This window comes from Pelmatolapia mariae, linkage group LG16_19 (assembly GCF_036321145.2).
Source record: "Pelmatolapia mariae isolate MD_Pm_ZW linkage group LG16_19, Pm_UMD_F_2, whole genome shotgun sequence".
Lineage (NCBI taxonomy): Eukaryota > Metazoa > Chordata > Actinopteri > Cichliformes > Cichlidae > Pelmatolapia > Pelmatolapia mariae.
The window spans coordinates 20,038,374-20,052,142 of NC_086241.1; the positions used below are offsets into that span (position 1 = coordinate 20,038,374).

Here is a 13,769-nt window from a genome sequence, read left to right on the forward strand (position 1 = left end):
TGCCTGATCAGAATATTTGAAAAGCTCATTAATGGCACAATGGACACATATATATTTGACACTTAAATATCTTTACCTTTGGGGTTTCTTTTTTTCCTCATGTTTTAGTATGAAAGCACATTTAAAGGATTTATTTTCAGCAGTAAAAGGATTTTTTCATGACATATAATTTTAGATCCCTCACTTGTTGTTTTTGCTGCTTTTATGCTCATCTACCAGAACCTCTTGCTCCACTGGGGTCAGACTTTGTGGTCTCTCACTCCTCTAAATCACAGAGTGTGCACAAATCATTTTCTTTTATCAGCATACATCCACATTTAATAACCATGCGAGGCCACAATCTTCTCGGATGACACAAGCTGCCTCCGTCCTTGGATCTTTTTTTTTTCTTCCAAAGAAAAGACCAAAATGCCACTTGTGAGCCACATTCTGAAGTGGCTTTAAGTTTTGACAAATATGCCGTTTTTAGCTGCCAACAAAAAGATATTCATGAAGTTGGTCGTTTTTCAGATCACACCTTTGTTTATTCGTGTTTCACAAACTTTTCATTTATTTATAAATCAGACAGCAAATTAAATTTTATATATTTCGAACATTTATTAAAAGCAGGAGAAAAAAAGAATATATTAAAGGTCGCAGTGTTTACTGGCAGTATTAATATTGTGTTCATTCTCGGTGCTGTGCTAGTCATAGTAGGAAGGATATTACTCATCTATGCAAACACACTCATCAAAAGGCAGCTCAAAGGATCGTTGGGCAAACGTTCCTGAAATTTCTCGATATTCACAAAGATGTTTTTGTTCTCAGCCATGTCATACAGTTGAAGCAGCTACTCTGCGATGATTCAGATTTTGACAGTAAGTTTGAAGTCTTCACTGTCCTCGCTCTATTGTTTCTGTCAACTTAAAAAAAAATCTTTTGATATTAAGTCTTTGTGAGAAGCCAAGCTGACTGGTTAAAATAAACAGAAGAAAAAGAAACAGATCAACATCAAATTAGGCCAAATCAGGAGAGGGGTCCTTCAAGTCGCTCCTCACAATCTCTCATCAACGCTTTCTGCAGACGAAGATGATGACACAGATGAGTTCTAAATAAGAGAAAACAGACATTATTAAGGACAATGAGCTTTTTTTTGAGAAAAGGTGATGAGAGGTATTTTATCAAGCAAATGAAAATAGTATAACCAAGGCCAAAATTCTACGGTTATAGTACGAGCAGATTTAATGTTTACTATGCTCCTGATCCTAGTTTGGTGTGTTAGCATGCAAACAGCAGCCGCAGAGTGCAGCTGACGATGATGGGAATGGCGTTTTTTAAAGGCATTTGGTCATCAGCAGTGTCAGATAAATGTTATAGTTCATTCTTTGTCTTGTCTTCCTTACAGCAGATGGCTGCCATTCCCCGAGCCTGGTTCTGCTAGATGTTTCTTCCTGTTAAAAGGAAGTTCTTTTTTCTTCACATCTTTGCCAAATGCTTGCTCATAGAGGTTTGTTTGATTGTTGGGCTTTTCTCTGTATTATTGTAGAGTCTTTACCTTACAGTGCCTCAAGGCGACTGTTGTTTGGTGCTATATAAATAAAACTGAATTGAATTCTGAGGAAAAGATGGATGTCTGAACAAGTTTCCTCTCATCCAGTCATCGAGTTATTTACACCAAACCTTGTAAACCTCACTGTGGCACTAAAAGGAAACCCAGGGGCTCCTCAGAGTCAGTATGATTTATTCTCTGGGGACTATGAATGTTTTTGACACACCAGCATATGCTATAATGTTTTTGAAACAATTAAAAACCACTTCTCACCCTCTGTCTTTCTGGTTCAGTCGGGGTTGTAGGCCTTGCTTCCTCCTCTTCGTCCAGTCTCTCCCTCTTGCTGGCTTCTGGAGTTTTTGCACTGTGGACTTGAGCGTAAGATGTTTCCCCGAGGAGCTGGCGTGTGATAGGCACTCCTTGAGCTTTGAGCTTATCATAGACGCTCCTTTTAGCCACCAACATCTCCAGATAATTCCCACTGCCTTGGATAATCTTCACCACATCATCATGATGGCTCTGCTCCACATTCACCCCGTTCACCTCAACCACAATGTCATCATCCTCCATGCCTACCTTGTCAGCTACTCCACCCTTCACCACCTGGAACACAGTGTGTCTTATCACTTATCAGTTGTGCTTAAAGTGGCAATGGTCAAATTGTGGACATTATTTTTAAGCCTTACATTTTGGAGGTAATGGCCGCACACTCCCTGGATGCTATTTAGATGAAAGCCAAAGCCATCTGAGGTCTTCTCCAGTTTACACAGTTTAGGCCTGAGTTCCTCTTTCCTCTCTGGAACAGGCGTGCTTGATCGTGTAGGAATGGGTAAGTTAACAGCTTCTGTGTAACTGGGAGGTGAGTTGGAATCATTCATCTCCTCCAAGAAAAGCAGAGGAGAAACTTTCCCCTGTGAATGATACAACATGATATAACTTAGACCACCTGCAGGGTTTACTTAACAGACAAGATGTTGGCGCCCTGGCTCACCAGCTTATACACTTGGTCCGTGTCTTTGTCCACTACTAGGAGACAACATTTGTTGCCACTCTGCTTGATCCTGTCTACCACCTCCTCATGGCGGCAGCTCTCCACATCTCTGCCATCCACAGCCACCAGCCTGTCCATTTCCTTCAGGCGCGCTTTTTCTGCTGAACTGCCTCTCTCTATGTCCCTGATGAAGTGTCCTGCATGGAGTCATGGAGCACATTAAAATGCAGCCTTCTTTGGACAGTATAATCTACAAAATATATTCATTATAACCATGCCTGCTTGATTGGGCTCCTCTCTAAGGGTGAAGCCGTATCCATCAGATCCTTTGGTTATGTTGATGATGCGTGGTTCTCGAGGGAGGTACTTTGTTGTGGCTAACCACGAGCCAATCTTTGCATGAGTCTTCTGATAGAACTTGTCTGTTTCTTCATCGACCAGTAGGAACATGACATGGCTGCCTGCCCGTCTAATTTTGTCCACTGCTCCTTCGTGTGTGATGTTTTCTACGTTTTCCCCGTTGATCTCCACCAGACGGTCATTGAGTCTGACCCCTGCCCTTTCAGCTGTGCCTCCTGGGGTCACTTCTGTCATGAAAAGTCCACGCTCACCTAGACATGATGATAAAAAAAGGAAATTTTTTAAACATAATTGAACAGTTTTCTTGATAGTTCTCTACAGACTAAAAAGAAAAAAGTCATCCCTTTTGAATTTTAACCAAAATCCTAATTTTAATTTGTGATAGTATCTTTTTGTATCTATTACTACCTTTCAAAGATAAGTGCAAAGAAAACACTGCAACAAGTTAGATGTAACGTCCGGGTCTGAAAAGTAAAATCTTTGCAAAGGTCTTTAAATCTTCATGCTGGAAGGTGACTCCAAAAGCAAATCACATAGAAGTCTATAATGAATGAGCATCGCTGTCTAACTATTTCTGTGACTGGAATATAACAGACTGTTGTCCGTACCAGGGTGAATCCTCTTGCCTGATGACAGCAAGGATAGGCTCATGCACAGCCTGAACTGGATAAGTGGAATAAAATGGATAGCTGGACAGAAGTCTGTAGTGATACTTAAGCTCCCTTCAACACTATCATGATTAGTTCTGGTTTTAGCCACTATTTTCAAGCCTTATTGGCTACTATACATATGAGGCATTAGGAAATGCTCTATTAGCAAATAAATACGCTTTTAGCTGGAACTTATGAACCACTGTAAGTGTCATATAAATGGGTACTTCCAAAGTTAAGCCATTCCAGTTTAGCAAATCTAAACTTCCACTGTCCAGCGTCAAATGGCTTTTATCACTATAAATTGTCCTCCTATGGCCATTTTTATTCTAACACTTACTCAGAATTGGGAGTCCCTGCATCCTCTCCTTACCTTCAACTGAGCGAATAGAAAACCCAAAGCTTGAGCTGGACTTAACCAAGTAGCAGAGTTTGGGTTTTGGACGATGTTTTTCCACTCCATTGGCAACTGGCTTGCTTCCAGGGTTGGAAAGGTTTACTCCCTGGGCTTTTGCTTGCTTGTAGGAGGATTCATCGAGAATGTGAAACGTGACAGATGTTCCACTGTTTTTCACCAGGTCCACCACCTGTCCAGGAAAAAAAGAAGAAGATCTAAGAAAAGATGCTTGTCACAGCAGAACTGGTCTAAGAGTTGTTATTGATTTGATTAAAGCACTGCAGTATTTCTACATCCTGCTCACTTCAGAATGCGAACATTCATCGACAAATGTTCCATTGACCCGGAGGATGCGGTCTCCGTCTTTCATGCCAGCCAGCTCAGCTGGACCTCCCATTTCCAAGCAGCGGATCAGGTGACCCTCCTCGCCATTCTCCACCCTCAGATAGAAGCCAAATGTCTGTTTTGGTTTCTTGGATAGGGTAATCACCCTTGGCTTGTACCCAGCCATGTCCTAACAAAAAAGGTGAAAAGCACACACATGGCAATCACAGTGGTAAAGTCATAACATTAAATACACCTGTCACTACTAATGCTTGACTTACAGGCATACCTTTTTTTTTTTTTAACACCTCCCGCCACCCTCCCCATTGTTACTGCCTCTGGTCTTTTAAATATTATATATATAATATATTACTACTACTGGACCTCAAGGACCAGTAGGAGAGTTGCTTCAGATCAATAATCTTACAGTTAACCTTTCATGCTGGGTTTGCAACAGAAGTTAATGGTTAATAGCAAACATAGCTGACAGTGGTGATGACTCTCCATAAAAAAGCAGCTTGGACTTTGAATGAACAATAAGAACTTCTGCTGCAATTCTTGCTGGATAGTTATTCCCATACAGGAAGGTCTGTGTGTGCACATGTACTGGTTGATTTATTCATTTAATATTGCTGAATAAACAAAAAATGGCAAAAAAAAAAACAACAACAACAGCTTTATTTAAGCAGGCAGGTTAGAATAATTTTTTTGTTTGTATTCCTTATACCTTTACAATTTTTTTTTACCTGTTCTAGATTTAAGTGTATAGAATTTATATTTGCACTGAATGCAATCTTAAAGTGTCATCTTAAAGATCACATTGTTTATAGATCCGGTATCTAATTAATAAGAGCCCCGAGATTACAAATTTATGTCTATAATCTCAATAATATCTTGTGCCAGTTTACTATAACACAAGCAACGCAGCTCACCCTCAAGAAACACTCATTCTCAAGACAAGACAACATTTTCCATTATTCTTAAAATGAATTTATAAGATAGCATAGATCTAGTTTTGAATGTGACTTTGAAAAATTTTAACTAACTACACGATCTCTGAAAAATTACATACAGCGTAGTTGAGTGTTTATAATATACTCACCAGCCTGTCTCTCCTGGCGTCTGAATCTCAAAGGAGAGCTCACCTGTTACTGTTTAGCTGTTATCTATGTATCTTTAACCTGTCTACCTCCTCCTTCCTGCCCCTTTTCCTTCCCCCTTCAGGGACTTTGACAGGCCAAAGGTTAGCATAAAGGCTGAGTTATTTAACAGTTTCTAGGCTCACAAATGTCTGCAGAGGCGTTACAAGGTGGGCAGTCAGCTGTTTAGTGGTCAAAGGTACAAAATGCAGGTGGCAAAAAAACAATGTACAATCATTGCAGCACACACAGTTATTACAGCATTGTGAAATTCGAGTTATAATCACTAACACAGTATTGTGAAATGACTACAAAAATGCTTAATTTAATTGCATAATTTAATTTTCACTTGAAAGAAGAAAAAAATGATGGGGTACTTATTAAAACTTGACAAAGAATTACCTAAATTGTGTTATTCTAGCAAAAAGGTCAATAAATTTGCATAAAATAGTACTTAAAAAGCCAGTTCATGTAATGTAAATATAATCACTAGAGATGAGGATCAAGAGCTGGTTCTTTTGGAGAACCTGTTCCCAGTTGTTCAGTTTGAGTTTTGAGTTTGCCCGCCTATCGAGCGCACTTATCGGTTTCATTTGCACTTGTGCTAATCAGCTAATTTTAGTTTGTGTCCTGGAGGAGGAAATTTATTTTTACAGTTTCTACAGTGTGGATATGAACATTTTGTTTATAGTTTATTGGACAAAAGGAGGAGAGCCCAGTGTTTAAGTGCAAACTGCATCCAGGACAGAACACAACTTCTGCTCTTTGCAAGCACCTTCACAAACGTATGCTAACGCTAAGTTAGCCAAGAACCCAGAGTGATGTTAAAGCTGAGTGAATGCCGGCCCCATTACAGCAGCCAGACCTTGAACTTCAACAGGTAACAAAGCCAGTGATGAGCAATCAGGCTGCAGCTTCCCTTGCTGTTCATGTTTCTAACATAGAATCGCTATGATGATCGCTTTAAAGTCTTTTTGTGCTGATTTTCATCTTTGCTTTATGCTGTCAGCTTTGTGTTCATACCTAAATATCAAGAAAGAGAAAGATCACGCGTGTGTCCTCATTAGGATAGGTTAGTGTGTGGGACTGCAGCCTACAGGATTATTTTGTTAAATAGTATTTATGAAACAAGGAGTTTCAGGTCATTTTAATGAGTAACATGAAAGTTACTTAATAGTGTAACAAATTACTTTCCCCTGGGAGTAATTAAGTAGCGTACTGCATTACTTTTAATTATTGTGTTCTGTGTAATTTGTGCAATACATTACTTTTTATGAGTAATGATCCCAGCACTGATCACAACAAATAGGGGAAATACCTACAACAGGCACAAACACTTGTATGCAATTAATTTGCATGAATGTAATGTCTTTGATATGGTGCTTGGGGATGGCAGTGACTCTCAAAGTGGAGCCAATGAGAAGCCAATGAGAATCAATAAAAGAACTGATAAGGAACAGAATCTATAAATATGGACAATGAAATCGGAATCACTAAGTTCTTATCAATACACGTCCCTGATAATTACCCATGTTGGTGTTTCTCTTACATTTACGCACCTCAAAGCTACAGTGTTTGCATTATGGCACATTCAATCCAGTCTCATTCAACAAATGTGTCATAAACTCCACCCTCAAGGTCATAATGTTCAAATCTAATTCTAATGGTTTTATTGTGATGATATGGTGTCTCTTGAGACATGCAGTACTACACAAATGTCTTGAGCAACACTTCCTTTTTTTCTAGGAAAATGTAGACTAGATCTAGTAATTTAATGAAATACAAAAGAAAATACAGTATATAATGCTAAACAGACAGGGTTTTCTATCTAGGTATGCTTATACTGCAATGTTAGTGTGTTTGGGATCATTGTCATACTGAAAAATGTGGCTTTTGTTATGCAAATGGTATTGCATGGTGAATCAAAATCTGAGCGTATTTTTCTGTGTTCGTAATTCCATCAATTTTGACAACATCCCCAACACTATGGGCACACACAGTCACTCGCCTTTGTTCCTTTCTCCTGACCTCTTCTGTAAATACTGATGGTGATTGAAAAATCAAGAATTTAAAATTTGGAGTCATCACTCCATTGAACCTTATTCCACCTGTTTTTAGTATGTAATTTAATTTATGTAATTTGGCGTACTTCAGTTTTTTCCTCAATAATTCCTTCTTGACAGCCACTGAGATAATTTTTGGTGAGGCTTCATCGAACAGTATGTGGATCAACTGAAGGTCCAGAGTCATGTCTCAAGTCCTTTGTTAGGTCTTTGCTTTGATGGTTTTCTGTTTCATAGCCACATGACTTTCAAATATTGTTATCTGCTGCAGATAGTTTTTTAACCCAGTGTCCAGTTTCCTCAATTTTTTTAAGGACACACTGCACACCATGCTGAAATATACCAAGTTTTTAGGTAATAGCTCTATGGGAATTACTTTGTTGGTGCAAAAATAGTATTTTATGCCTATCAAACAGCTCTCATAGATTCAACGAAAGAAATGGAAAGCAGCCAATGTCCAAAGAAAAACTTGGACAACTGTTGATCAAGCCACTATAAAATCTTTTTAATACATCCGGCTCACTGGAAGCAAAATATTAAGAAATTTTGGGCCAAGACTGTTGCACAGTACCATAATGAAGAGACAGACCAACACTGGACTAGTTATCCATTCTGTCAACAGTACAGTTGGTCTAACTTAGATACTTGTATAAAATAATGTGTCCAGGAAGTTTGCTCCCACTAGCATTCATTGATTCCTTAAGACCCAGAGGTTAATTGGTCTTGTTTTCCAAGAAACAGCTTCACAAATTCCACCTTAGTGTCACCACTGGTTAAAAATTCCCCTCTGTACCGCTTTTCCACATCAATACTTAAAATGGTAAGGATAAAATGTTGACTTGGCTAGTCTTCTAACAAGTGGACTAAAGGGGGTCATTTATTTTTTAGTAAAGATCTTTGTGGTGTAAAAAAATTCAAGATAGGGTTGGTCGCAGTTACGTTTTAATGTTTGTTGTTAACCTGGTCGTAACTCTGGATGTAAAAAGCAGTTATACGATGGCACAAAGGTGACAACCAAGGCAAAATCTGCAAAAGAAAAGTTTTATTCATTACCGAACTGGTGTCTGCAGCAAGATTTTGTTGTCAATATCTTTTTAAATGTTTTATTGTATGCTACTCAGAATTTGGTTCTGGTAGTGTCCTCTCTTTCTCAAGGCCTCTGGGGAGGCCACAAAGTAGATTTTAATTCGCAGTTCCTCTCCGTGTCTTTGAACAGAAATTATTTCAGCACTGAGTAGACGGTCAAAACAAATATGAGTGCTGTGGACTGCCAATGATGAGACTGTGCAATATAACAAAGGAACTTTTATAGCCGCGCTTTATGCAAATGATGTCCTGACATGTTCAGATTTTTAGTGATACTTAACAATGTATTATTTTATTTGACTTGTTATCTATGTATAATTTTGTTTTTATTTTATTACTATGTGCATACACACTGAGAGTTACCTTGTGTATGTCATGCTGAAAGGAAATAATTACTTTAGAGTCCCAAAATTACATTAATTTGTATGCACAGAACCAAACTGCCTCTGGCAAGCTCATCTTCTAAAAAAATCTCTAGATATATTTATTTAATTTGCATAAATGCAGAAAGAAATCCTGAGTCACACTTGCATGGTGATATTAAAACTTCCACACATGTATGAGATCCAAATATCTCGCCAGGTACTATCCATAAAGGTGTGTATCCCTTAAAAAAAAAAGAAAATACAAGGTCTCATTTCCAGCTCACATCTTTACTATAACATAACCTATGCATCCGACATCTAACAAGCACATCTGGTTGAAAACCCTTTTCGTCAATGCTTTGTACTGGCATCAGTCTCCCTCCCCCCAATATAATTTTCCTCCTTTTTTTTTTGGCACACTGCTACCTTTTATAGCGCATTACCACCAACAACAGTAATGTATATTGACTGATGTGCAGACCTGCTGGTGGAAAGATGTATGGATATCCATTACCATCCTTCACAGTCCACAGAAATGTGAATCACATCACTCCACGCTTTTACTGTATGGATATAATTGTTGGTGCAATGCTAGAGCCATCCCGTTGAATGTTACTCTAGAGCACTTACCTTTAACAATAAACTGAATTATGTGTATTCAATACCTTCCACCTCCTGTGCAGTAAACAGTGACAAAGTAGACACTGCTGCTGTTTTGTTTTCATCTATTGTTGAAAGCTCCTTTTACTGGGAATAAACTATTCCAAGGATTCCCCTCATGGCACTAACATTGTTTTAGCTGGTTTGATCCTAACATCACTTAGGATCAATGTCTCACTGCACCCGTGAGAAGCAAATGAAGGATCATATTAGTGTCATATTAGTGAGGTTTGCATTACTGATCTAATGTTTCTCGTTTGTATGTCTGCAATATTTCTGATTTAAGCAAGTTAATTTGAAGAAGCCTCGGTTACACTAGGTCATTGTCCCTGGGGGTTCCTGGAACAAAATACTTTACTGATGTAAAAAGTATGACGAGGTCTGTTTGTGACAACCTGGTGCGACCGACAACAGGAAATGGCAGAATTTGTGCTGGAGACTTCAATCTTTCTGCCTGTGCACCTGAACACTCAGATACCCAATAGGGGTGTACATACCTCCTGACCAGGCACTTATTACTGCTGATGGGTTGGCACACTGAGCTTTCCGATTATAACTCTCTCTCTCTCACACACACACACACACACACACGCACACACACACAGTCTGGTTTGCTATCCTCGTGGGGACATCCCATTGACATAATGCTTTCCCTAGCCCCTTACCCTAACCCTAACCATTAAAAATGAATGCCTAACCCTAACCCTTACCCTAAACCTAACCATAACCTAATTGTAACCCTGACAGTAAAACCGCATTTTGAGTGTGAAAATTGCTTTCAACCCCGAGGGGACCTGGATTTTGGTCCCCACGGTGCAGAAAGTCCCCACCAGGATAGTAAAAGTCAGATTTTGGTCCCCACCAGGATAGTACGAACCCGTACACACACACACACACACACACACACACACACACACACACACACACACACACACACACACACACACACACACACACACACACACACACACTACCAGTTTGGAGCCATATTTGAACAATCGATCTCAAGGGTTTAGGAGCCACAACCTGAGGGGAGATGAGTGGAAAGAGACTAAAATCCGTTTCAGCTTGGCTTAGTGCTGATGCGTTCACTATCCATTACCTCTTGTCATCACCTTGAATTTGCCAGAAAAAAAACAAAAAACAAAAAACACACAAACTTTGTCTTTTTGTGATGATTGGATTTTCCAAAGAAGCTGTTATTATTGAATATGGAACATAAAGTCATATATTTAAAATATAGCTATACAAGAATATACAAAATATGCATTTATTATTTAAACAAAAGTCATAGATATCAGCCTCAAAGTGCCACCCAAGAAGTGGTTGTCTCCAACCTGTCCTAATCAGCAGGGACGCGTCAGTAATCAACATGTCATGCCAGTATGCGATTACGATGCCCAACGGGAAGCACTATTCTCTGTCTTCATTCTGATTGGCGTCCTCACATGGCTTGTTTATCTGGGCTAAGTGGCTGTGCACATGACCTGCTCGAGCCAGCTAATTAGACCAGGAGAAAGATTAGAGATGGGCTGCTTGTAATAATATCCCCCTCCACATTTTCTGGAAATCATTTGAGTGTTCAGGGGGCAAACAGTGGCTTCCCAGTAATAACACCCTTCAGAGATAAGTGACATTTTAACTTAACAAATGTGCAAGTGGCACTGAAGACACAGTGTCTGTTACCTTTTAGGGAAAAAAAGTAGACATGTAATGTGTCCAGACTCAAGGCAGATACTACTGTATATCCATATTTCATCCCTAGTTCAGGAAAATATAATGATGAAACTGAAGAACCTGACTTAAAAATAGCATCTATGATGTATGAGATCCCAATAAAATGACAAGAAAGAGTTCCCATAATCAGAGCTATAATCCAGACTATCAAGGATTTGCTAGCAGACCACCAAAAACATTCTGTCATTTAACAATATTGTTATTTAAAGACATCAAATCATATTGACACACTGCCTGAGTGCACAGACACATGCACTTTAGATTTTTTTTTTTTTAGCAAAGATATGAATCTGCATACAAAAGAATAAAAGAAGAGAGCCAAAAAGAGACCAAAGTAGAATCAAAAGGTGGTAAAAATAAGAATGAAAACCACACACTCTCCCACTCTCCAGTTTGTTCTTTTCAGAAATGATGAAGAGCACTCGATACACGATGTTACTGCAGAAGTACAGCTAGGTATACAGTAGTAATGGGAGCAAGCATTTCCAAGCCATAGGAGCTACAAGTACCTCATCAAAAAAAAAAAAAAAAAAAAAAGAGGGCAAGACCGCCATGTGACAGTGAATTCATGAGCCCAAAGTTCAGTTTCAGGTGTGACATTAGGTCGGTCTGCCAAAACCATTCTCCTGAAGCGTTAGGCAGCTTCCAGTGTGGGTAGGATGAGTGTACAGGCAATAAAAGAGGTAAAGGCCAAGACATTTAAGGCATTTAGTTTTTCCAGAATCCTCTAAGGGCGGCAGGGTGTTATGGTGGTCAGCACTGTTGCCTCACAGCAAGAAGATCGTGGGTTCCAGGCCAATGCCTTTCTGTGTGGAGACTGTATGTTCTTCCTGTGTCTGCATGAGTTCTCCCCAGGTAATCTAGTTTCCTCCCACATGTTCATTCTTTCATAAAAGTGGTTATTTGTTACATAACATCTCAACACATGGAAAAATAACCACTCACAAGTCCCATTCAGTTTTACATTCAGAGGATTAAATTCAGCCAGAGAAAGAATCTAAGTGATGGCGATTCTTGGTGGCAAAAAACTTCCAAAAGAAATGCACATTCATAACAAAAAGGAGTTCTTAAGAGAACACAGGAAGCATCAACAGACAATGAAACAAATATTGGTGGAATAACACAAGCAGGGACCAGAACACGATCACCCAATACTGAAACACGAAACCAACACCGACAGTGACAGAGATGGTGGGGAAATGGTTAAAAAAATAGTGGCACAGCAAATTCAACAGAATAACCAGGATCAGGACCAAACAAAAGCCTTTACTGAGATTTCAACTGTACTATCAGTTCTGCCAGAATAACCAGTGTGGGTGTTTTGTCACTTCTTTCCACAGATGACTGTTAACAGAATAGATCTCGAGTGTTTCTCAAATGTTCAAGTCAGACGAATAAAACTGCTTCTGCTGGGGGAAGGCTTGAAGCTGAAATGGTTAAAAGAAACTGCTGGTAGCAAATAAATCAAGTCACACACAGAGAGAGTTCTACATCAACCATAAATGCTGATGAGGAGCAATTAAGTGAGTAATCAAATGAGTGCAGATGAAAATATTACAACACACACAGCCAGAGGGCAGGCGGCATGGCAAAAAATGCAAAATAAGTATGCAGAAAACCTATTAGGCATTTCTTAATAACATAAGATCTAATTAGTCAGTTCAAATGAAGGGGTTAAAAACGTAATGATGATGATTTTGATAATCATGCACCAGATATTATAGGGAGGAAGTCTATCACACAAGCGTTTAGAAACTGCACTGATATATTCTGCAGCTCAAATCTTTGTTAGTCAAGAGAGATTTGCAACAAGATGACCAAAAATCCGCTCAGACCTGCCACATGGGGGCGGTGGCGTGCATGTAAAAACCACAAAACCGCCTACAGTCCGTCAACACTTAAATAAGGTGAAAACGTCCTCGCTCTTAATTGAAATACCAGCAAGCACCTTCACACTGTGGAACAAATAGCCAAATATAAGTGAAAGTGACGGCAGTAAAGTAATAATAATCAAAAACCTGAACACAATGAATCATGTTTTTCTTTCTTCTCTTCTCTGTAATCACCCAGGTCTCATTCATTTGAATCTCCCCTGCTGCTTCCATATTAAATCCTTGACTATTTTGCAAAGTTCAAGAGGTCTTAAGCGTTTTAGGACTGCCACTATTTAGATATTGAAAGGGAACTGAGTGCTTTTCCCCTAACACAATGTTTCAGTACTCATTGCTTCAGGCTCATGGTGCTGCAAAAAATGATGAATGGTTTTCATTTTATGGCTCACCCCGACTTTTTTTTTTGTTTCTTTTAATCGAGACAAACAATGCTGCCTCTTGAGAAGCTGTGAAGCTATTATAAATATGTTCGTGTATGAGTTACACACATAAAAAAACGAATCAGGCTTTTCTTATTCCCACTGCTCACACACAGACGCACACAAACCACACGCCCTTTATGACAGCAGTCCGCGAC

At 39.2% G+C, this 13,769-nt stretch overlaps 1 protein-coding gene across 1 annotated transcript; it reads right to left on the minus strand.

Moving 5' to 3' along the window:
* Positions 1-954: 954 nt before the first annotated feature.
* On the minus strand, positions 955-4,437 carry pdzk1 (PDZ domain containing 1). Its single transcript, XM_063499627.1, has 7 exons — positions 4,231-4,437; positions 3,903-4,116; positions 2,798-3,130; positions 2,520-2,716; positions 2,215-2,439; positions 1,802-2,131; positions 955-1,087 (listed from the first exon to the last, which is right to left on the minus strand). The coding sequence occupies exons 1-7, from the start codon at positions 4,435-4,437 to the stop codon at positions 1,034-1,036; spliced, it is 1,560 nt and encodes a 519-aa protein (XP_063355697.1). The 3' UTR covers positions 955-1,033.
* Between the last annotated feature and the right edge of the window lie 9,332 nt (positions 4,438-13,769).